This window comes from Macrobrachium rosenbergii, chromosome 2, assembly GCF_040412425.1.
Source record: "Macrobrachium rosenbergii isolate ZJJX-2024 chromosome 2, ASM4041242v1, whole genome shotgun sequence".
NCBI classification, from domain to species: domain Eukaryota; kingdom Metazoa; phylum Arthropoda; class Malacostraca; order Decapoda; family Palaemonidae; genus Macrobrachium; species Macrobrachium rosenbergii.
The window spans coordinates 29,091,428-29,118,347 of NC_089742.1; the positions used below are offsets into that span (position 1 = coordinate 29,091,428).

The following is a 26,920-nucleotide window of genomic DNA, read 5'->3' on the forward strand; positions in this document are numbered from 1 at the left end:
TATATATATATATATATATATATATATATTTATATATAATATATATATATATATACATATATATACACACACATATATGCGTGTCTATGTGTGTGTGCATGCACTCCACATGCATATAAATGTCTACATTCTGGGATATGTACCCACAAAACCACTGGACGTATATAAGAATAAGTTTGAGATGTATATATATATATATATATATATATATATATATATATATATATATATATATATATATATATATATATATATAAAATGTGTGTTTTCTTTGTCTATATGTATATGTGTATGTAAATACACGTGTGTCTGTATGTATCTATACTCACTCAACTGTATGTACGCACGTGTTTTCTTCAGATAACTGGAACACATCTACACACACACTCATACAATGTTATACACAAGATCAAGAACCTGTTAACAAACTGACAGTTTTCAGATGTCCCCCTTTTTTTCGGGCAACAGGTTGTCAGTCAGGCCCGGCTAAAATGTATTCTATGTCATCTCTAACCTAGAGCTGCACACAGGCTGTTTATGTTGCCACCTCGCCCTTTCCCCAATTTTCAAGTTTCGCCGGGAGTGAGATTTTGGTGACGATCGAATTCAAGGATAATATGTCAATGAAAATGTGTACATATATATGGAAATCATCTATATACTCGTATATATATATATATATATATATATATATATATATATATATATATATATATATATATATATATACATATATATACACATATATATATACTGTATATATATAAAGTGACTTTTCTTATCATTGAAACTCAAAAATCAAATTATTTTGACGTAAAATTGCCAAAAATAAATATATACATAAGGAATTTCTTTTTTATTTTATCTACATAGACTTTAAACGAATCTGAAAAACAAAAATCAAAATTGAAAGATAACAGTTGGAACACTTTATGACCGGAATATTTTGAATACAAATCGTGTTACTTACAGAGTGAAATTTGTTAAAAGTTAGTGGTTACTACAGTGGTTCAATCATTCATAATGAGTACATGAAATTAAAGAAACTGTCTACAATACATCTGTGGCTAAAAGCGTAAAAATTGGGGAAATTATATTCGGTCTAAATCCTCAGTGAATTGTTTTGGATTGTCTGGAGACTAATTCATAAATGTTTCTTCCATTTATCAATTCATGGCAAGAGGATAATCATTAATAACCAGATATATGTTTGCTAATTCACTCCTCGTTGCTTTAAATAACTAAAAAAGAATCTTGAATTTATGAACAGATGTTTTCACAGGCCAGCGTTGCTGTCACTGAGAGTGGAAACACGGCGTGGAACTTTAGGGAAGTAATGTTTCTCTTTAGAAACGAAGAGATAAACAGACTAAACAAGCCACTGAGGATAACTTGACGCTGAAGAATCACGAACGGGTGACCACTCTAACAACAGGAGTCGTAAAAAGAAGGAACGGAAGTGGAGTCACTTATTTATACACAAAGACGACAGCAAACATCTGGTGGACAATACACGAAAAAAAAAAAAAAAAATCCTTTTGATCTCTCTCTGTTCAGAAAACCACCGCTGGGCCTATATTTTTTCTCCCCGTCTGGAGCGGTGTATGTGTGTGTCTCAGTTTGATGAAATTATATACGAACCTCATGCCACTCTACAGTAAGCATAGTCTCGATATATGTAGCTATATATATTACACGTGGTTTTTTTTTTATTTTAAATGACTAGGCAAGACTGAAACGATTCACAGCCGATAATAGATTTTCCCAAGTACTGTAAATTTGTCTAAGCAACTGTCATGGCGATCCTTTTGTTTCTCAAGGACAGACGAAACGCACGTCGACATTGTATTCTACACGTAGTAGTTCATTACAAAACAGGGAAGACTATAATCAAGGAAAATAGAACGAATGATTGCTTGCATCAATTCCTCTGACTCTTCCAGCTTGCGAAAGGCGGAAAAAAGCCCAAGAATCAGCCATGACCCAAAGTGATTCTCCTGCGATCGCAAAGGGTCTTTTTATTTAGTTTTAAGAGATTCAGGGAATTAAGGGGCGTCTTACACACTACGAGGAGCTTTGTCAGTGGCTTTTCCAAATCGAAGGTCTTCGAAGCCACTCTAAAGGACAAACGGGGGATCTTTTTTTTTTTTTCTAAACACGGAACATATAAAAAACACCTAAGTGATAGAAAGACGAATCGAAGGCAACAGTTGGTAGATTAAAAATGGTGATGAAGATACTTAGCAGGTGTTTGCATCACCTTGTTCTGGGTAGTGTTTACAGCGTTATGCGTTTCTCGAGTAGTGAAGGAAAGCGTCCTACGTCAACAATCCCCTTTAATAAAAAAAAACAGACGATACTTTGCTGAAAACCTACATATGCTGGTAAAATCTTACTTTAGATAAACGCATTTTCATGACAGGTTTGTTTATTATACAAGAATTAATTACAAAAAATGAGGAGACTTTTCTGCTTATTTGTAATTGAAGGAGGACTGATCAAGAACCTAACCTAACTTCTTATGACTTAGGGTTAAGTAAGATAAGTTTTCGATACTTTGTAGTAGAGAAAGACTCATAAAATGACGAGCCTAACTTAACTCTTCTTTTAGTTCTAAGTGTTGAGGCTCTGAGTGCTTTGTAGCAAGTGAAAGAATGATCCGCCCCCTAAAAACAAAACAATAAAACTAGGAAATATACTCTGGTTTGTAGACTAGGCTTCACTGTCATGATAATGTGCCAAACTAAAGCAAATTTTTACCTAGATGACCACCTAAGGTTCTTGTTGTTCTTTTGCAACTTAGAAGTGCCTCCTCTGAAATATATTGACATTTAATGAAAATATTTCATAAGGGGAGCTAAGCCTTCTGAAACCATCATCGAAGGCGATAATAACTGAATTACAAAGAAGCGGTAATGAAATTTACTGACAGTGATTCAATCAAGGCTGCAAAAATATTGAAAGAAAATGTCCTTTTTCTGATAATGACAGGTCAGCTATGATAACAGTTACTTAATTCAAAGACAATGACCAAGTTACAGTTGATGACAGTGAAAAAAATGATGGACAAGAAATTTGTACGATTTCTACTTAAAAAAAAGCTTAATTCAAAGACAATGACCTAATTACAGTTGATGATAGTGAAAAAAAAATGATGGACAAGAAATTTGTACGATTTTTAATAAAAAAAAGGCTTAATTCAAAGAAAATGACCAGGGTACAGATGATGATAGTGACAAAATGATGGGCAAGGAATTTGTATGATTTTAATTTTAAAAAAACCTTAATTCAGAGACAATGACCAAGTTACAGTTGATGATAGTGAAAAAAATGGACAAGAAATTTGTATGATTTTTAGTTAAAAAAACTCAATTCAAAGACAATGACCAAGTTACAGTTAATGATAGTGAAAAAAAATTATGAACAAGAAATTTGTATGATTTTTACTAAAAAAAAAGCTTAATTCAAAGACAATGACCAAGTTACAGTTGATGATAGTGAAAAAAATGATTGAGAAGGAATTTATATGATTTTTATTTAAAAAAAAGCTTAATTCAAAGACAATGACCAAGTTACAGTTGATGATAGTGAAAAAAATGATTGACAAGGAATTTATATGATTTTTACCTAAAAAAAAGCTTAATTCAAAGACAGTGACCAAGTTACAGTTGATGATAGTGAAAAAAATGATTGACAAGGAATTTATATGATTTTTACCTAAAAAAAGCTTAATTCAAAGACAGTGACCAAGTTACAGTTGATGATAGTGAAAAAAATGATGGACAAGAAATTTGTATGATTTTTATTAAAAAAAAAGATTAATTCAAAGACAACTGACCCGATTTACAGTTGATGATAGTGAAATGATTGACAGGAATTATATGATTTTCATAAAAAAAGATTAGTTAAAGACATGACCAGGGTTACAGTTGATGATGAAAAATAAATTTGTATGAAGTTTGGAGTAAAAGCTCAATTCGAACAATGGCCAAGTTACAGTTGATGATAGTGAAAAAATGATAGCAAAATTTGCTGATTTTATAAAAAAAAAAACTTAATTAAAGACAATGACAAATTTTGATTATTGATAGTAAAAAAAAATAGCGGACAAGAAATTCGTATGATTTTTAATAAAAAAAAAGCCTTAATTCAAAGACAATGACCAAGTTACCGTTGATGATAGTGAAAAAAAAAATGATGAACAAGAAATTTGTAAGATTTTTATTAAAAAAAAACTTAATTCAAAGACAATGACCAAGTTACAGTTGATGATAGTAAAAAAAAATGATGGACAAGAAATTCGTATGATTTTTAAAAAAAAAAAGCCTTAATTCAAAGACAATGACCAAGTTACCGTTGATGATAGTGAAAAAATGATGAACAAGAAATTTGTAAGATTTTTATGTAAAAAAAACTCAATTCAAAGACAATGACCAAGTTACAGTTGATGATAGTAAAAAAATGATGGACAAGAAATTCAAATGATTTTTAATAAAAAAAGCCTTAATTCAAAGACAATGACCAAGTTAATGTTGATGATAGTAAAAATGATGAACAAGAAATTTGTAAGATTTTTATTAAAAAAAAACTTAATTCAAAGACAATGACCAAGTTACAGTTGATGATAGTGAAAAAAAAGATGAACAAGAAATTTGTAAGATTTTTATTTAAAAAAAGCTTAATTCAAAGACAATGACCAAGTTGCAGCCGATGATAGTGAAAAAAATGATGGACAAGGAATCTGTATAATTTTTACTTAAAAAAAAAACTTGGAAAATTACGATAATCCTAAATATGAAAATGAGTTGATTATGAAAATGAAAATAGGAATGATTCTTAAGCATGAAAAAAATTGAGGATGCTTTACTAGAAAATGAAGACGATTCTGAAAATGACCTTGCATTAGATAACAACAACCACGATCTTGAAAATAGAAAATGGAGATGATTCTGAGATGACCAATGAAGAGGATTTTCACAGAAGAAATGACAACTGCAAAACAGGATTTTGAGATGATCATGAGAGGATAATGGCGATGATTCAGAATCCGAAAATGCTGGTGATCTGATGATTTGGAAACAGAAAATGGAGAAGATTCTGAGAGAGAAAATGGCGGTGACTCGGAAAATGATGCTTAGGAAGACTTCGATAAAACAGATGGCGGTGATGAAGATAATGATGATGATGAGGATGATGATGAAGAGAAGGAGGAGGAGTAGGAGGAGGAAGGGAGGGACGGACATAATGAGAATAATGACTATGGTGTTACAATGTTACTGATCGACTTTGAATGGTAATGACAAGAGGACCAAAATGTGATGCTGATGAACATGAAGAAAATCATGACGGTAATGATGCAGATATGATAATGACGATGGTGAAAGTAAGTCATATTCTTTTACTTTTTCTTTATTTTAATAATGCAGGATATACCGATAATATGATGATAATGATAAACAAGTTCAACGCTAATTTCATAACCTGTTAAAAACTGATAATGCTGATTATAATAATGAAGATTATGATGGTATGATGACCATGAATACTTTAAATCCTTTCATAATTTTCAGTCTCATTAATGAATAAGGCATGGTGATGATGATGATGATGTGATGAAAATAAACTTGAAAATAATTTACTTATTGGTGATAATGATGACTGATTATAATGACGATGATAATGATAAGATTGTCACTATTTATAGAACCAGTGATGATAATGATGATGTTAATGACAGTGACATTATTCATCACGATAATGGTAATAGCATCATAATAATAATAATTATAAAGAATACGATGATGGTTGTGGTATAAAAAACATTATGATGATAATGATACAATGATGATGGTAACACAAAATTTCTATGATGATGCTGATGACAGATGCTGATGATGAATATCAAGAATGTGATAACAATGATGAAGCTAGTAATAATATAATGAGGACGATAATGAGGTAATATGAACTAAGACGAACATAATGATAACCATGGAAATAAATATGGCAATAATGATATAATGAAAATAATAATGATAATGTTCTTGATGATAATGACAATATTCTTAACGAGTATGATGATAATAGTAATATTCTTGATGAGTATGATATGACAATATTCTTGATGACTATGATGATAATGACAATATTCTTAATTAGTATGATGATACTGATAATGTTCTGATGAGTATAATGATAATGCTAATACTCTTGAGTATGATGATAATGTTCTTAATGAGTATGATGATAATGGTAATATTCCTGATGAGTATGATGATAATGACAATATTCTTAATTAGTAAGATAACGTTCTTCGTGAGTATAATGATAATGCTAATATTCTTGATGAGTATGATGATAATGATAATGTTCTTAATGAGTATGATGATAATGGTAACATTCCTGATGAGTATGATGATAATGATATTCTTGATAAGTATGATGATAATGATTATGTTCTTGAGGATTATGATGATAATGACAATTTTCTTTATGATTATGATGATAATGAAACTATTCTTGAAAAGTATGATGATAATGGTAATATTCTTAAAGTATGATGATAATGGTAATGTTCTTGAAGATTATGATGATAATGACAATATTCTTGATGTGTATGATGATAATGGTAATATTCTTTATGATAATGATGATAACAATGTTTTTTATGATTATGATGATAATGACAATATTCTTGATGTGTATGATGATAATGGTAATATTCTTGATGATTATGATGACAATGTTTTTTATGATTATGACGATAATGTCAATATTCTTGATGTGTATGATGATAATGGCAATATACTTGATGATAATGAAGATGATAATAATGATTATAATGTTGAAGTGGTAGACCCACCAACTGAAAGAGAGAATATTACAGGGAACAGCGAAAACGGAGGCAAGTAGAGAATTCTAAAGCCACAAGAACAAAAGGAGTATTCAGGTGAGTACTAATATAAAATAATGAAATTGAAATGTCACATTTGTGACTCATCGTTCCTAAACGAGTTAGTTAATTAGCTTCTATGAATTATACAATGGTTTCATTGTTATCTAGTGACACGTTTTATGAAGACCGGACTTAGCGATCAATTCATAAGCGCGACCGTTTTGCAAATTGATGATGATTTGGGACTAATTAGTGGCCGGCCATAGTGGACACAGTATAAAAGGTAACGGTGGTCCGTTGGAACACCGTAATGAGCAATAGCGAATGGTCGTTAATGTGAAATGTTAATAAACAAAATTTCATAATTAGAGTTAACTAATTTTGATTCATATTTGAGTAAGGAACTCTCTTAATGTTTGGGATTTCATATTTTCGATGCAAATCTAATCTGGCATTTTTTTCCTGGGGAATTTTTAAACGATGGAATAAGGTAATTCTCTAATTCCAGTTTTCATTGCAATCTAATTTATCTCTCATTTTTTCCTGACATTTTTTCCTGGCGAATTTTGGAGCGATGGAATAAGGTAATTTTCTGATTCCATTTTTCATTGCAAATCTAATTTAAATGACATTTTTTCCTGGCGAATTCTGGAACGATGGAATAAATTAATTATCTGATCCCATTTTTCATCGCAAATCTAATTTGTCTGACAATTTTTCCTGGCGAATTCTGGAACGATAAAATAAGGTAATTTTCTGATTCCATTTTTCATCGCAAATCTAATTTAAATGACATTTTTTCCTGGCGAATTCTGGAACGATGGAATAAGGTAATTTTCTGATTCCATTTTTCATCGCAAATCTAATTTAAATGACATTTTTTCCTGGCGAATTCTGGAACGATGGAATAAGGTAATTTTCTTATTCCATTTTTCATCGCAAATCTAACCTAAATGATATTTTTTTCCTGGCAAATTCTGGAACGATGGAATAAGGTAATTTTCTGATACCATTTTTTATTGCAAATCTAATTAAACTGGCATTTTTCCCCGGCAAATTTTGGAACGATGGAATAAAGTAATTTTCTGATTCCATTTTTCATTGCAAATCTAATTTAAATAACTGGCATCTTTTCCCGACAAATTTTTGAACGATGGAATATGGATTTTTTCTGATTCCATTTTTCATTGCAATCTAATTTATCTGACATTTTTTTCCCTGCCGAATTTTTGAACGATGGAAAAAGGTGCCTCTCTCATTTCATTTTCCCTGGCTCCTATAATCTGCTATCTTTCAAGTCAGGAGTATAATTTAATTGGCATGATGCTTATAAGAAGTGGAGTTTTTTTTTACCTGTAAAAAAACTCTACGGCAAAAAATGCAAACTCAGGGAACTTACGAATTCGGAGTGAGTCACGTCACCAGTTGCAAAAGAACTGAACAAACCCATCCACGGGATAAAAATGGTTCCTCTCTTCTCCAGTTCCCAGTACGAGACGAACACTGAACCTTCCCCAATAATTCCCTAAACACACGAACAGAGATCTCCCAAGTGCAGGCGAGACTCTACAGCGGCGGCGGAGCAGCAGCGCCTCGTGACGAACGCAGATGATGAAATGCATAGAAAACGGTGTTACAAACAAATAGAAAATGGCTTATACAATCTCTAAAATTCTCTAGACTTTTGACAACAACATTGGACACTCCCTCCGGTATATGACAAATATACAGAACTATGATCACATATATATACTGTATATATATTTATAATAACAGTCCATGCGATTTTATTTCTCCATTCATTTTTTTTTTGACACAATGTACATCGTAACTCACGACGGCAAAGACATTAACACAATGCTATGTAACATGATATATGTATATATATATATATATATATATATATATATATATATATAATATATATATATATATATATATATATATATATATATATATATATATATATATATATATATATATATATATGAATTGTAAGTTTAGACAGAATATCAAAACAGTTAAGGACAATTCAGCATAGAAAAGGTTTAAGATAGTTTACAGCTTGTAAGTGTTTTAAATATTGAGCCAAGTATGCAGTAATAAGAAGAACATTTGTGTGTATGTATACTGTATACACACTGATGTATAATGTATATGCTATGTATATATACATATATATGTATAAATATATATGTATATGTATATATATATATATATATATATATATATATATATATATATATATATATATATATATCTATATATATATATATATATATATATATATATTCTACTTATTACAGGTACGAGCATAATTCATATGAGACAAATGGAAATAGGCTTCCTAAATCTTAATACCAAAACATCACAACATCATAGAAAAAGGCTGAGAATACAAGTTTTCATTTGTGCGTTCAGATGAGAGTAGCAATCAGCGTGAAAATGAAAAATGAAAAAAAAAATGAAATGAATGAAGTGAATCCATCCCAGATTCATCACCAGCCGTCCCGTGCTTGTATACACAATAACAGTTAAAAATCATCTTTTCAAACCGTTCTTCTATGTTATTTTAACAAAACCGAATCCTTTCATTATTATTGAATAACTGTGATAATGACACTTCATTGCACATATGTTTTATAAATTTCAATGGTCTAAAAAAGTAAAACTAATGATGCTTTTACGAACAGATATAAATCTCAGGGTTCGTGGGAATCCGATGATTTTTCAAGGCTTTTGTCCTTTAGAATAAGTTTGTATGAATGGTTAATTAGAGTAATTTTTAATCAGGTGATTTGTTATTGACAAAGAAAAGGTCAAATTTGGAAGTCTTCGGCCTCTCTTGGTACAATTCCATGTTGGGATCAACCAGTCAGTCAATTTTCAGGTTTTGTTGCAAAGGTCTCCATATTGGTAGGTAAAACGAATTGATTTCCGTATCCATAATGTTATATACTCCATTCAGTAACTGCAATAGATATTCCAGAGTTGAAGAAAGCTCTCTTTTCCCTTTTCTTTGAACATTCTTTTATTACCTCTACGCAGAACACCCTCAATTACTAAGCACATAACGGAAGCATGCAGAATCGAGGCCTCCTCGCTAAATCACACTGACCTCTAAAGAACAGAATCAGGAATAAAAAAAAAAAAAAAAAAAAAAATAGAGGGTCGAGACCTCCTTCCTCAGACCCACTCATCTATCTATTCTTCTATAAAGCAATGAACAAAAATCTCTCTAGACGAAAAGAAACCCCTCCCAAAAAACAAAAGAGAGCCGGGAATCGAAAGATCTCTATCAAGGCGTTTAGTCCCCCTTAGCGTACGCTGTCGGCCGAGTCCGAATCTTCTCTCATGACGCTGGTGACGGGCAGGAGCCTGTACCAGCCCTCCAGGGGCTGGTTCCTCTCCAGCTTCGACAGGCCGATCTCGGCCACCCCGATCGCCTGGTTGTGCTCGAATCCCCTCTGTCTCTCCCACACCATCACCAGCAGGCTGCGTCCGAGGGCGTCGTGGGCGGTGTAACGTAACGTCTGGTGGTATTCGGGAGTCCGGCTGTGGCGGGCCACCCGCGTCTTCCGCTTCTGAAGGCGTTTCTCACCGTCTCGCAGGTACATCTTCACGTAGGTATCTGGACAGGGGAGGGGAGGGAGCGGTGAATGGCTGCTGCATCTTGGATTCAAGCTTTCTTATCAAGCAAGGGATTATCTTGGTAAGAAAGCGCTTAGATCAGGTTCAACCCTCATATGGAAGGTGTGTTCTTTGATTTTTTATTTATTTAGCAAAATTATAGTCAGCTTCAGCTGCTGAGTAAGATATGTTGAGTTTGGCCCTGCTGAGCAAGGTACGTCAGGTTTAGTCTTGCTAAGCAAGGTACGCCAGGCTTACTCTTACTAAGCAAGACACGTCTAGTTTAGTCTTGCTAAGCAAGATACACCAGGCTTAGTCTTGTTAAGCAAGGTATGTCAGGTTTAGTCTTGCTACGCAAGGTACGTTAGGTTTAGTCTTGCTAAGCAAGGTACGTCAGGTTTAGTCTCGCTAAGCAAGGTACGCCAGGCTTATTCTTACTGAGCAAGACACGTCAAGTTTAGTCTTGCTAAGCAAGATGCGTCAGGTTTAGTCTCACTAAGCAAGGTACGTCAGATTTAGTCTCGCTAAGCAAGGTACGTCAGGTTTAGTCTCGCTAAGCAAGGTACGTCAGGCTTAGTCTTACTAAGCAAGACACGTCAAGTTTAGTCTTGCTAAGCAAGACACGTCAAGTTTAGTCTTGCTAAGCAAGATACGTCAGGCTTAGTCTCGCTAAGCAAAGTACGTCAGGTTTAGTCTTGCTAAGCAAGGTACGTCAGGTTTAGTCTCGCTAAGCAAGGTACGTCAGGTTTAGTCTTGCTAAGCAAGGTACGTCAGGTTTAGTCTCGCTAAGCAAGGTACGTCAGGTTTAGTTTTGTTAAGCAAGGTACGTCAGGTTTAGTCTCGCTAAGCAAGGTACGTCAGGTTTAGTCTCGCTAAGCAAGGTACGTCAGGTTCAGTCTCGCTAAGCAAGGTACATCAGGTTTAGTCTCGCTAAGCAAGGTACGTCAAATTTAGTCTTGCTAAGCAAGATACGCCAAGTTTAGTCTTGTTAAGCAAGGTACATCAAGTTTAGTCTCGCTAAGCAAGGTACGTCAGGCTTAGTCTTGTTAAGCAAGGTACATCAAGTTTAGCCTTACTAGGCAAGATGAGTCTTCAAATTCATTCTGACCAAGTTATTTACATCTTTAGGATTCATAAAACACTAGAACAGATTATGGAAATTTAACAGACAGACACACAGACATCTGACCTGGATCCTGACCCGATGTGGCCGTGGGGAGTCCCCGAGCGCTGCTGACCTCGACTTCCAGTTGACCCTTGGTCAAGGTAAGTGCCAGGCGGATCTCCCCGAGCGTGAAGTCATCTGTGCGGGGTCAATGGAGGTCTTAGACAGAGTCCTCTGACACTCGAAAGTAAAAGTAAACCTAAATATGCCGTTTTACTGATATACAAAGAAAGGCATTGTAAACTTGAATATACATACTGTATTTATATACACATATATATACATATACACACACACACACACATATATATATATATATATATATATATATATATATATATAATATATATATATATAATATATGTTTAAAGAATTATTAGGTAAATGGTTTATGAAAAATCGATGACATTTCAACAGCCAGAATCTTTGTAAAACTCCCTTAGAATGATCTAATGTGAAAAAATGGCAGGATTATTTGACCAAAAAAATTAAAAACCCTAAAGTGAATTCTGTATAGAAGTTCCAACTTGAATCCAGAATGCAATTTAAATTTTAAACATCTGGGAATAATATTTCAATAGACAGGTTAAACGAAAGAAGATAATTTAAGGAATATTATACTTCAGGGCAAACATTTTGCAATGTTTTTATTGGTAATTCAACCCTATTATTAATTTCTTAAGCATTGTAAAGCACAATTGGTACTTATCATAATGTGATAAAATCCTTATTGAATCTATCATTCAGTGGGACAGGTTAAAAAAAATTCAACATGCACAATTAAATGTAATATTCAGATGCGTTTCAACAATGGGATTGCAACAATAGTCACAAACTTTTGTGATCTACCAACGAACTTGACATGAAAGTTCAGTGGTACACTTTACCTCCTGTTCCAATTGGGTGATCTGAAAAATTCCCTGTAAAAGTCTTTTACCTTGTGACATACGATTTCCTTTTACATACTTACAGCCATAGTATAAAAAAAATACAATAAAATTGCTGGGGATAAAAAGCAATAATTTCAGAACATTTTTTAATTTTCCTCTAAAACTTTCAGTCTGCCCAAGATATGTCAGAGAGAGTTGTATCAGGGATCTCACTGAGTTGTCACTTTTATTCTTATTTACAGGTTTAATAAGAATGACGAAAATCAAATTTTTATGCCCTTTTTGGATGATGTACTTTTCATCATAGATAATATTTCGTCTGCCTGCTTTCTTATACATTATATATATATATATATATATATATATATATATATATATATATATATATATATATATATATACGCATATACACATATATACTGTATATATATATATATATATATATATATATATATATATATATATATATATATATATATATATATATATATATATATATATATAACACATGGATACAATTAACATACCAATGTCAATATTATGTTCCCTTAGAACCCACTCGTTCTAACATAGGTATAATAATTCTTTTCCGTATTTCAACTCTCTATGTCCTCTTGGCATCAGACTGACAGACTACCAAGCCTCGTAAATTAAGTGAAGCGTAAATGACATCATTCACAACTCTATATCTAAAAGAGTCATTCACTGGCAACCTATAATATTCCATCATCAAATGAAGACCACAATATCTTCTCATGCCATTGGTTTTGTTTATACGTTGGATCTCCACGGAATTTATGAAGCTACGAGCATGTCACTAATCGTGTCTTGACTAAACTAAAAATAAATATATATAAATTCTCAAGAGTGGGAAGTAAACATTCTGGTGAGAATAACAAAGAAACAAACCATCTGGGAATCCTAACCACTAACAAACAGGATCACAAAAATCCTCCTGTTTTGGAAAAAATTCTATGGAAACTAAAAATTCAGCCACTATGAAGGCTCAGAAGCCAGGGAGAAAGGGGTGGGGGTGTCTTTTAAGGGAGGGGAAGGGGGTCGAAGACGTAATCAATCTAGCTGCAAAAATAACCTTGACAGAATGATTGAAAAAACGGAGTGGATTGGAGAGTAAACAATGAGGAAGGGTGGGGTGGGGTTACAGTAGATCTGACGGGACGTGATTTTTCAAGCACAAGATACAAAAGGGATTGTCCGGAACAGCAACATTACCTTTCATTTCATTTTGGAGCTGTGTAATGGAGGGGGGCCAGGGGAGAGGAATATGTACAAAGTTTTGGTCAATGAACATGGTTTCATAAAAGAGCACACTTCTTCAGTACTGGCTAATTTTTTTTTATGAGTACACGTGAGATCAGTACAGTGCGCGGTGCAGTTTTACTCGCAAGATGCTGATATGCTACTTGCACAAAAAAGCAGAATCTCAAAAGCGCTGTACTGAATGCACAAACAATATCTGAATGAGAAAATGATAATAAAAATGGCTATATGGCATTGTTCCATGTCAACACACAGATGGCAATGAGGCATAAAAACAGACTCGCTAGATGGTGCGGTGCAGATATCACTTGAAACAAGAGTATGCAATCCATTTATCTAGGGACTAAACTAGGAAATGATTAAGATCATTAATCATAAAAAATGATTTATTTACAGTATCTGTTTTCATTACTTATTGAGGATGATTTGCCGGGTCATTTTATTTACAGTATATATACAGTATCTTTATATATACAAATATATACACAAGATCTTATGGTTAAGGTCTACCAATGGATAATGTACAATAATCATCAAGTTCAGAAACACACACAAATCAACAATGAGGTCCCTACTGGAACAGAACATTCCTACACATTAACTCTCCATGTCTAAGCAATGCTATCAAAACTGACCGTGACAATATTAGGAAATGATTAGAGACTTTTTCCATTCAATCTGACGTATCTAAACTATGTATAACTACATCTGTCAAATTAGATGGGGGACCTTAATTCTACTTGTGAGCTTCTCTAAACGAGATCTATACGGGTCTAGGATACCTCAGTCAGATTATTTCAAGAATTAGTTAAGAGTCTTTGGAAAGATAGAGGCGAATTCAGGGTTAAGAAATATTCTATTTAAAGGAGAGAATTAGCGGTTTTTTTTGGTCTCTATTGGAAGATTTAAATAAGAGGAAATGAGTTGTCTGAAGAGTCACGGATGCAGTTCTTTGTGAAATAAATATATACATTTGACATGCAAGTCGCTTGGGCAGGCTGGATTCTGGATGAGGCTGTATATATATATACACACAATTACTTTATGGTAAAGGCTTTCTGCTTGACAGGTAACTTCCATGTTTACGAGACAGAAAGAAAGAAAGAAAAACTTCTATTTTTATTTGAGTTAAGCAACTGCTTCAACTTGTCTCTGTAGCTTCTTCAGTGGGGATGATGAAGATCATTTAACTTTCACGTATTACTGATACTTCCATTGAGAGGGGTTGAGAAACAGCTGTCAGCAATTATCTAATGTGAAATCAAAGATATTAAGTGCAGAAATATTGAGGAAATACTCTAACAATCTCTTCATACTTTATATCATAAATCTTACTCGTGTGGGAATACTACTGACCAGTTTCACAAATTCGTGACTGAATTATTGGATCAGAATGTATGTGTCCCACTTGATTCAAAAATGATGTTGGTACTCAGCCAATTAAGTAAATGTTCTGTACTGAGCACGACGCATTCCTCTTCTGTGCCTAAGCCTTCACTGGATTTTCTCTATCTTAAACTAAATGCTTGAAATCTCCACACAAAACCAGCGTCCAAGCGACGACGAAGTGTGGAAAAAATCTAACTACGGTGCTCTCTAGATAGACTAGGTGGGAGGGGGGAAATAGTCAAAACAGAGAAGACTAAAAAATATAGGAAAAATATATAAGAAAAATAATGTGGAAAGAGAGAAAAACACTGACCTGTGAGGATGTCTCTATACCCCCGGGGAACGACCTGACCTGGTCCGAGGTCAGGGGATGCGTGGTCCCCAGTCACGCTGCTCCGAGGGGCACAGGAAGGACACGAAAAGGATTTTGGGCAAGGGTGAAGGTCAGAATGAGGTAGGAAGATGTTGGAGAAGGAAAAAAAATGAACATTCCGTGCGGAAGTAAGGAAGGAGAGAGTGAAAGGACGTATGGTTCCCGAGGATTGGGGGAGGGGTTTTTGGTGAGGGTGGTGATGGGGGGGGGCATTGCGGATTGGTGTAGGATTGTGGTGGGGTTGGGGTGAAGGATTTGTGGTGGAGGTGGGGGTAGTGAAGGATTACCCGGCAGGCACAAGACAAAATCGCGAAGCAAAAGAAACAATTAGTAGGACGCGAGAATAATTAGGTTCAATGTGTGAAAAACACGTCTGGGTCTTGTGTGGTGAAGAGACGGAACGCCCAGGTGTCCAGAGGGAGAAATGTCAGACATTTGTGCACAGATTCTGAACAGAATTGAGTGAAAATAACGACATTAATTGACAGCAGATTGCCAATAGGTGTCTGTGTTTGATAGAGAGAGAAAAAAAGGAGAGATAGATCGATAGCATATCAAGAAATGTCACAAAGACTTGGACAAATAGGGTAAAACAAGTATTAAGGAAAATATCATCATCGGAATATAATGAGACGTAACGGTCGATTCCATGTAAGTACTGAGTGCATAAAATAACGAAAACTAACGCACATTACGAAAGATACATAACTCGTGACGTCATTGAGACATTACACAAAAGCCCAATGAGTGACAAACGGCAGTTTAATAAGAGAGAGAGAGAGAGAGAGAGAGAGAGAGAGAGAGACGCTTTCACATGTAAAGTGAGTCAACGTGATTTCATAAATACATAAATACAGATTACGTCACACCTAGAACACCGAATACAATAATGAGAGAGAGAGAGAGAGAGAGAGAGAGAGAGAGAGAGAGAGAGGAGCAAAAAACATAAGGAATGGGAATGAGTGGCAAGGCTTGAGATAGGAATAAAACTGTACTTTATAACAAAATGTGTCATGAAGCCTTTCCCATTCAAATTCTGGCGAGAGATTTATGTATATTTTAGTGATCCATTTTAAAATCTGGTTTTATAAGTCGTTTGATTTTTGTGTTAGGGCTAAAGTTTATATCTAGCATTTAGGTCAAGAAATAACATTTATATTAAGAAGTAGCATTTATGTTGAGAAGTAACTATTAAAAAAAGAAAAGTATTCATAAAAATATCTTGAAAAATCACTTTAAAAAATCTAGCATTCACGTTTGCTCAGTTAAGAAGCAACTGTTAAAAAACAAAAGTATCTACAAAAATATTCTGAAAAATCATCAAAAAAAAGTTGTAAAAATAATACAAAAGAGTCACATTGAAAAGGTTTATAAACAGTGGTACAAGGAGGTTTAAAATCATGAATAATTTCACCATACTTTATTTGGGTGGCTCTGATGAGTGTCCATGACGAAGTAATTAAGGGGACCATATTAATTTTGTAAAATCCTTCAGCAGTGAAAGGTAACCTGAGGACATCTTTGATTTTCGTGACATAGAGGTTTACATAAAATGAAAAATTCATGGACTTGAAAAGCCTCGACATTATATTCGAAATAAACTGGGGTTAGGACAAGTAAAATCAAACACAAAACACTAATATAGATTACTTTTAACCTCAGGTCAGCTTTCAATGGAGTAAACAACAGAATGAGAGAAGAAAATTGTCATATCATTTTGCTCCATGCAAAAATAAGGAAAGGAAAGAAAACAAAAAGCATTTATGAAAAAATCAGAATGAGAGAGCTTATACCGCGTCTATGAGTGAAGATCCCCGAAATTTCCATTAGAAATAAAACTTTGAAGAAAAGTATATACATTTTCAGAGTGAAATTTTGGTTTGTACATAATTAAATATCACTTGAAAAATTACAACCTTGAACGAGACCTGAAAGAATACTTCAGGAAATTTCAAACACAATTTTATCGATATGAAGTAGAAATATAGGACGTCACTCATAGACACAGGAACGTACCGAATTACAGTTAATCATAAATTCAGAGGAAGTCAGCCTTAAAGAGGTTAAAGAAACAACATTGTCAACATTGGAGAGGTCTGAGGTATGAACGCAAACACACACATATATATATATATATATATATATATATATATATATATATATATATATATATGTATATATATTATACATATGTATATTATTTATATATATACATATATATGTATATATATTAAATATTTATATATATGTATACATATAAATGTATATACATGTGTATGTATATATATATATATACATACATACATATATATATATATATATATACATATATATATATATATATATATATATATATATATATATATATATATATATATATATATATATATATATATAACCAACATTATAACAAGTATTCCTAATCAATATCAACTAGTAAATGAATCACGTTCTGAGTGTCAACTGTATGAAAACGCGTCACTTTCATTTTTATTACATGCATATGAACACTTGTCAATGTCAATTCCAGCTTCATTGAGTAAAAATTTAATTCAGGCAGTCTCTCGTCCTTCTTCTAACTTCCTGTGCTGAAGGAAAGTGGAATTTCACTCTCGAAGGTTATTGACAGGGTGGTGGTCAGACGGAATACCACTGTAGAAAACCCAGATGTAACGGGGTGCCTCTCTATCTATCTATCTATCTGCCTACCTATCTAAATGTTTACTTATTTTCCGTTGTATGTAAAACGCTCATTAATTGGAACGGAATGGAATGTCGAGTTTAGACCAAAGGCCAAGCACTGGATCCTATGAGGTCACTCAGCGCTGGCAAGGAAATTGAGAGAATAGGTAGGTTTGCACGAAGAAATAATTCTTAGGAGAGGGTGGATAACGAGATGGAAGAAAGATACGAATGGAGGTACAGTAAAAGGAATGAAAGGGGTTCCAGCTAGGGGCCGAAGGGACGCTGCAAAGAACCTTTAGTAACGCCTACAGTGCACCCCGTGAGGAGCACTGACGGCATTACCCTCCTACGGGGTTCATTAATCTGGAGTTTTGTTGTTGTGATAATGAAACAAGAACGGCGAGAGCTGATTACATCGCTCTGGTCAGTGCAAGGAAAGAGGTTCAACTACATCTGCGGAATTTCTTGCACGGGTGGTTCTTAACCGAGTGTTTAAAGGTATAGAGTGACTCTTGAAGCACAGCGGAAGGGAGAGAGTGCCACCCACTAATAGCAAGAAGCTCTCGAGATCACCATCCACTGTAATATCCATAAAATCAGAGTTGTGTCTGTAGCTGAGTTGAAGTGAATGTAAGCTGGAATTAAGAGATGATGTACAGTAGAGGTTCTAATTATCTGTAGAGTCAGAAAGGAAGTGTGTATATATATATGTATATATATATGAATATATATATATATATATATATATATATATATATATATATATATATATATATATATATATATATATATATATACACACACACATATACTAACTATATATATATATATATTTATTTATTATATGTATATATATAATATATATATTACACAGGATTTAACCTTTTCACACCTCTGTTCACAGGGTACTCTCTCTCTCTCTCTCTCCCTGTCAAGTGTGTTTCCTCCCTGGAACTCTAAGATTTTATTGATTGTGTATGTTGTATATTTTTAGAAAGAGCACGCTGGATGATGAAGAGAGACTCCCGTGGGATGTTATAGAGGCTCGAATCCTCTTAAGACTACCATATATCTCCGAAAAAGCAGCTTTTAATGATACCGTTTAAGATAAAAAAAAGTGATTTGAGTGAATCTCTATTAGAAAAAAAAATGAAAATGAAAAACTGAGCCAATGAAGCCACATATCTTAACCTATTTTACCTCCCTCGTATGGTGAATGGTTTCATTATGAGAGAGAGAGAGAGAGAGAGAGAGAGAGAGAGAGAGAGAGAGAGAGAGAGAGACGGACGAAGGAGCATCTTACCTCCAGGCTCTGATCTCGTCCTCCTGACGGCTGCTGGCTGGAACACCTGGAAGGAGGAGGAATTTTAAAAATACAGACATTGACAGATAGTTCAGAGATTATGAAATAAAAAAAAAACAATTGGATATGACACTGACTGTTACTTTGCAATACATGATTTATTTTACGAGTTGTGAATTAATTTTGAGATGAATATGGGCTGGGCACTTGTTAGCAGGAAGCAGGCAATGTAAAATTTATTTATTTTATATAAGAAATATAAATTTATATATTCTATATAAGAACATATAAAATTTTAGCTAAATTTTTTTTCAAGGTTAGCAGGTGTCAATACGTGTGTAAAAAAAAAGTATACCTTAGTTTTACGTGTGTAAAGAAAGTTATCTGGTACAGTGTCAATGATAAATTTATTTATTTTACATAAAATACGTAAAGTTTTATGTTAAAATGTTCATATATTTTATATAAAAATATATGAAAATTTCCAGCAGCAACCCAAAAGTAGCCGTCTCTTTATTGCAATCTTGGCGTCGCAATGATAGTGGTCATTGACGCCTGCCAAATAAACAATATAAATTCATATATTGTGAACAAATTAAAGATTAACAGATATATAATAAAGTGGAACTTACTTCACACAAAATAAAATTTCTATTCATAAAATACAGAAATGCACAGACATAATCACAAACACATAATTTGAATGTTCACTCTGGCAGTTCTGAATGCCTGTTAAAAAATTCCATTGACCTTCGGGACAGAATAATATGATTATTCACAAAATCGACAAATTATTTCATACACAGATAACATGATACTGGCAGACTTAAACACCAGCATGAAAGTACTGTCAGGATTTGGTATGAAACACTTGACGAAAACCCCTGATTCTAAGACAGACCATACACATAATTAATTTTCAGGTATCTTATAAAAATCTATAAGTTCTGAGTAACGGATTTATGAATATCAGCAATGTTTCAGTTATTATATTATCAAACATTCATGATTTTTGAGTTATTGTCTTATAAGTATTCGTAATTTTGAGTTAATGTATTTTAAACATCCATGCTTGTTCGAGTTATTATCTTTTAAAAATTTTTAATATTTAAGTTATCTTATTAACATTCCTAATTTTGAGTTAATATCTTATAAACTTTCATAATTGTTGAGTAAATAAAGATGCTACAATCCGTAACATTTGAATTACTAACCTGTAAACATTCATAATTTTTTAACTGTGAAGTTTTAAACATGCACACTTTTTGTAGTAATATTAGCTATAAATATTCGCAATTAAAAAATACTTATTGTAGTATGAGTCTTGAAATGGAGAAACAAATCCACAGCTACGTATGGGTACAAATATATTTAAATATAAATCTAAACATTAAGCTTTTGAAAAGAAGAATCGAACAGATTCCCGAAAGCTCTCTGTTTAGATTTACTTTTAAATACATTTGTAACCCATACACAACTGTGGATTTGTTTCTTCAACATTCATGATGTTTGAGCCATGGTTTCACCTAAAGTTGGGACCCAAAACACGCCCTTGAGGAACGTCAGAGAAACAAAATTCGGAAATAAGGGTTGTTGTCCTGGTAATTGTTTGCCTTGGAGTAAAAAAATAACAAATTTACAAAACAAGAGACGAGTTTTACGAGAGAAATGGAGCTTTAACACACAAAACAAGAAGATAATCATGACACTTTTTTTGAAGACAATAGACACATTGAGGAGTTAAAACTATCACTTGTAATTTGCCTTAATCTTTAACCAAATACCTTTAGCAAACCAGGTGACAGGACCTTAAAGCAGTTTGAAAAAAAAAATTGTGATACTTAATTAATATTGAGGCAAATATTAATCGGTGTTAATGTCCGTGCAGCTATCAATGTCATGTAATAACCTATAATTTCAATGTTGCAGGAAAAAATATATAAAATTAACATATTTTCACCTTGGTGAAGGGTTTTCAAAACCAGAGGGGAAACTAAGTTAGAGGAATATCCCACCAAAACAATATCTCAGATTTGATTTCTGTCAAGATTTGACTTTCTAGCAAACCCGGCTGACCTTTCCGTGCTCGATGGTCAGCTGCGTGAGGAGCCTTGAGGGAATGCGACCTGGTGAGAGCCGAGTGAGTCGCCCTTCTCGCCCTGGGTGGTTCGTCAGAGCCCTTCGCGGCGAACTCACCCCTGGAGGAGGCCCTGAAACTGTGGCTGCGACGCCGCGGCTCGACCGGACTTGCGGACACCGTCAGCCTCTCCTCCAGGTCTTCAGCTGACGGGTTTAGAGTAGCAACGAACAAACAAACAGACACATTAAAACACTCGGACGGCCAGTCCGTGGTTAGGTGTGGTGAAAGGAGGAGGAAAAGAGGAGGAGGTGGTGAGGAGGAGGAGGAGGAGGAGGAGGAGGAAGGCAGCAGCTCGCAAGGAGTCGAGAGAGTTTTCAGTCTGAGGTCTTGGAGAGTTAGAGACTGCTCGAGAGAGAGAGAGAGAGAGAGAGAGAGAGAGAGAGAGAGAGAGAGAGAGTGTTCGAAACAGCTCGACTGAATATTAAGAGTTCGGAACAGCTCGGATGACGGTTACGAGTGAACGGTGATGGTGCATAAGGAGGGATTGCCTTTCTGTTCGAAGCGGAATTCATTAGCTTGTTAACTGAGCAATCACCAAATTATGTTAACTTACTTAACCTTACCTTACCAGAGGAAACCTTATTTCGTCCTGCTCATCAAATCCTTACATTACCTGGCGACCCGAACCTAACCTACCCTGACCTAACCTAACCTATTTTGACATTACCAGGGGAACCAGGGGCCATTATTATAGGCTTCCAACAGAAAGGCAATCAAGTAAGAAAACAAATTTATCTGCTACAAACTCTCCAAGTGTAAACATTGCACATTTGAGGGCCTAATAACATTCAGCATTTGCACACCAACATTCAGCTTAGTTTCCATAACAGGCAGATTGACTGACTATGAATATATGGCATTTTGGCTGAGAGCGTTTTCAGACTAAGGAGAAACATTAGGCAAAGAAACAGAGGCAGGGACATTTGGTACATCTTATTTTAACCGAAAAAGCAGCCATATAACATCGTTCGTCTTCTTTACCGCTCTCATGGGAAACGACACAACAACATTCAGCAGCAGAATTGATTCTGTTTCCAAAAAAAAAAAAAAAAAAAAGTGAAAAAACTCAGACGCTGTCTGGTCCAAAAATATGTTCATCTATTTCACTGTACACTAAACACCACATTGCATCCAGTTTCACGTGAACAATTGGCTTTCTGCGTTATGTCACTCGACACAAACTTAATAATGCAAGAGTCTTCATTCTAATTATGCAACAATAAGCAACATAAACTTACCTTGAGACTATGTGTCATTTTCGTGTGTCATCAGTCATAGTTATTTCTCTTCTTGTTCATTTGTGTTATCTAGTTTTTTCTCGGCTACTTATAATTTAAAGTAAGACAGTATATAAAGTTTCAGGCATGTAAGAGTGTGGTTAGGCTGTCAATATATCGTTTCAGATTTATGAGGCTTTCAAAAAATCTTTTTAACATCTTAATGTACAAAAATTATTCAGTCTAAACGCAAACGGAAAAAACGTGTAATTAATAAGATTTAGACTTTGAAAATGAATACGTCAAGTCGTGCAAATTTGTAAATCATTATTTACTGCCTCAGTAGTCCACTTTTGAAAAAAAAAAAAAAAAGAATGACGTCTGTGCGTACACAAGCACTTTGAAGATTTTGACAGATCTGAGTATTCAAGTAAGACAAATGTTACTATCGGTGACTCATGTAGGGGCTGTCTGCCTACAAGTACTTTAACACCACTAATTGTCGCAGATGCCTTGAAGATTCTACGACAGGCCAGAATATCAGCATCAGCTGATATGAAATGGAATTTTCATCAACACTACATCTTCTATTGGGCCCAGCTGGCGCCATTCTTACCTCAGAACTTTCCCAGAGCAGAAAGAGCCCATTCCTCCGCCTTCCTGAGACTCTTCTCACTGTGATGAATAGATAGAAAATGAGAAGAACTGATGAAAGGGAGACTTTCTGCATGAGTGGCAGCCACTTACCCTTGAACTCCGGGCTGGAGGACGACTGGTAAGCTACGGAGGAACGCCTTGACTGAGGCAGCGAGTGAGGGTACGAGCGGGACAGTTGGTAGACCTCGTTCTCTGCCTGTTCGCTTAGAGATGAGCCTCTTCTGGAGGGTGACCTGAGGTTAAAGGTCAGTTACCTCGGTGCCAAGACGCTTGTCATCGTAATGATAACTTTCGTGATCACTGTAGAGCTAACAAATTACTTTTCTGACGTTACCCTAATGTCATTCAAGAGTCATCGAAGTCAAGACGATTGTTATTGTGGTATGAAATGTCAAGTGACTGATTATTATTATTATAATTAATAAATAATATGGTACAATGGCAAAACGCTTGTATGGTGAACTTGCACCTTACAGCACCACAAAAAGCGTTCTTTGGTTAATACCTTTGAGTAATTCTAAACTGCAGTAACTGTAAACACTTTTTATATTTAAGCAGATCATATTGTTCTCCGTAAGATAAGACTGATTAGAAGCGAAACTTGAACATCTGATACTAAAAGTCCAACTTGTTTTATAAAATACATATCTATTCTAGCTTCAGGAAATAGTCCGTTTATTGCTGGGAAGAAAAATATTTTTTAGTCACAATTCAAGTGACACTGACATGCATATTTGACAGGAAAAAGAGCCACATTTAAAAAGGGAGAAAACACGAATTCCACCAAAATGACACTGAGCACAGAAATGAACACCAAACCCCCCAAAAAAACGACATTGTGAAAAATGATTCCAAAAAGAATGCGGTGCTTGAAACTCACATCTAAAACTCCACGAATCACAGAAAACTCTCTGGAAAACGAACCACTTAAAGCCTCTAAGACTACGTGAAAAATTATAAGAAGAAGACAACAACAATCCGATCAAGAAGCGCATGCGCTGTAGGAAGGCTCTGGAGGAAAAAAGTGCTGGAAAATTCCAATACCAATAAGATATTGATAATGACTGCATTTAAGTGTGGTGACACAAATTATCATGAGGACTTTTAGGATAGCGTTTATGCATTGCGCACTGAAGCCATTTTTAGACAGTTCTCTCCGAGTGATTCTATGACGTAAAAAAAAAAAGAGAAGAAGTGTAAGCTTGAGGGAAGAAATTCTATTTCACAGCAAGATTTCCGGAGAGGCGTCTATTTTCTCTTTTGTTAATCTCTAGGTGAAAATGCAAGGAACGAGGACAAGAGAGTGAGTGAATTGAAAACACCTGTAATTGGAAAACACTTGTCAGTTGGAAGACACTTGTATTAGTATCAGAACATTATAATATTTTTGATTTATCTTCTGACAATCAAATGCGTCTCGCATGCATCGGATTATCAGCAACGGATCAGTCTGGGAGTTTCACCATAAATGAACACAAACACATTGAGGTTGTGGGGTCATTCCCCCTTGTGAAGGTAACGGAACTGCTGCTCAGATATTAACGGCGAGGAATATTAGTGATGACATGATTACGATGAGAATTAGTAGCATCATAAAATTTTGAGTGCACATGGTGATTTCTAATCATACTGTCATTAATGAGCAAATTCTTACACACACACACAAACACACACACACACACACACACACACACACACACACACACACACACACATATATATATATATATATATATATATATATATATATATATTATATATATATGTGTGTGTTATAAAAATCTCATTACCCTTTGAGTCCCACTGTTCTACTAGTTAAAAGTCCTTAAGAAATGAATAACAAGTCTCTGTCTGTCTGTCTGTCTGTCTCTCTCCCTCTCTCTATTTTGGTATTTAGATGAAAACTTATCTCTGTCTGTCTGTCTGGGAAATGTTTATAATCTTATTTCTCGGATGACTACAAAGCTCCAAGTGGCATAGGAAGAATCCCATTGAAAAACAGATGTTTTATAATTTTTTTTTTTTTTTTTTTTTTTGTCACTGAGGAGCCTTCCGGATTACCTTCACAGGGGAGGACTCCCCACGCAGGAGCGTCCATCCTGCCCTTGGACACTTACTTGGAACAGCAGAAAGCAGAAGGAGGAGCCATAGGAAAGACACGCCAGAGGATTAGACAAAACATAATACAAAAAGATCTTGGGAAACTTTTTTTTTTCTTTTTTTTTTGTGTGTCTGTTCAATTCTGCAGACTTTCTCTCCTTGAATCAAATGTGCAACAGTAAAAGGAAATAAAGGGAAAAAAAGAAGAAGAAATAACGACATACCATTTTTGTTTGAATGATAATAACGGTGAGCAATCCAAAAGGAACATAGAAAACGCATGACAAGAAAGAAAGATGAATGTCATTACAAAAGACAACGGGAATGTAAAAAAATAAAAAATAAAGAATTATATTTCAATTCAGAGCGATGAAAGTGATGTGTCTACGTCGCCGCTTGCAAGAATGAACGACTGATATAAAAACAGAAATTCATCAAAATGTCATAATTAAATCACAAAACAAAAGATACCCAAAATACAAAAGGCACTTAAAATATCAATGTCAAACAAAGACAAAATATTATAACAGGCTCCGTCACACTGCTTCTGAGCAGGGACATGCGCTACAGTACACAAAAAAAAAAAAATGACAGAATAAAAAAATGTAATGCAAGAGAATGTGATGATAAGTAAAGCATATCATGACAGGAGGAATTCGGCAAACTGTTTTTTGTAGAAAAAAGATAAATAGAGCTTAAGTTGCTACGTAGTAATTTCAAATTTTTATTAACATCTCAAGATTGCTGGCTATTGATATTCTGTTATATATATATAAAAAAATTCACGATCGTCACTTTATTTCTTCACTTTATCTGTCATACAAGCAAAAATTAAAGAAAAGACTAAGTTATGGATTTAAGAAGCAGAATCATCAACAATACTATTATATCAACAATTTCTTGTGTAGCGTCTACGGAACAACCAGCAGTTTTGAGATCTGTAATACAACATCTACCAGATATAACAAATCTACATGATTTCGTTTCTGCAATAGCTTCTACTTCAATAATAAATTCTAGCACGCAGCTACCAGCGTCAGTACACTATCTACATATATATATGTATATATGAATTTATAACTATCCCTAGATCACAAACACAGGTATGTAAGGTGGCACGAATCTTTTAAATACGAGGACTTTGAAAATCATGGAACAACGAAAGAAAAAAATAAGACATGGATAGACAAACTGG

At 34.3% G+C, this 26,920-nt stretch overlaps 1 protein-coding gene across 1 annotated transcript in view; it reads right to left on the reverse strand.

Annotated features, from left to right (window-relative positions):
* Positions 1 to 9,205: 9,205 nt before the first annotated feature.
* LOC136844444 (regulating synaptic membrane exocytosis protein 2-like) overlaps positions 9,206 to 26,920 on the reverse strand; it is a 201,736-nt gene continuing 184,021 nt past the window's right edge. Inside the window, 6 exon segments of the mRNA XM_067113692.1 lie at positions 9,206 to 10,526; positions 11,715 to 11,828; positions 15,564 to 15,640; positions 19,612 to 19,657; positions 21,688 to 21,894; positions 23,716 to 23,858. Of these exon segments, the coding sequence (XP_066969793.1) occupies positions 10,213 to 10,526; positions 11,715 to 11,828; positions 15,564 to 15,640; positions 19,612 to 19,657; positions 21,688 to 21,894; positions 23,716 to 23,858 (901 nt within the window). The 3' untranslated portion in view covers positions 9,206 to 10,212.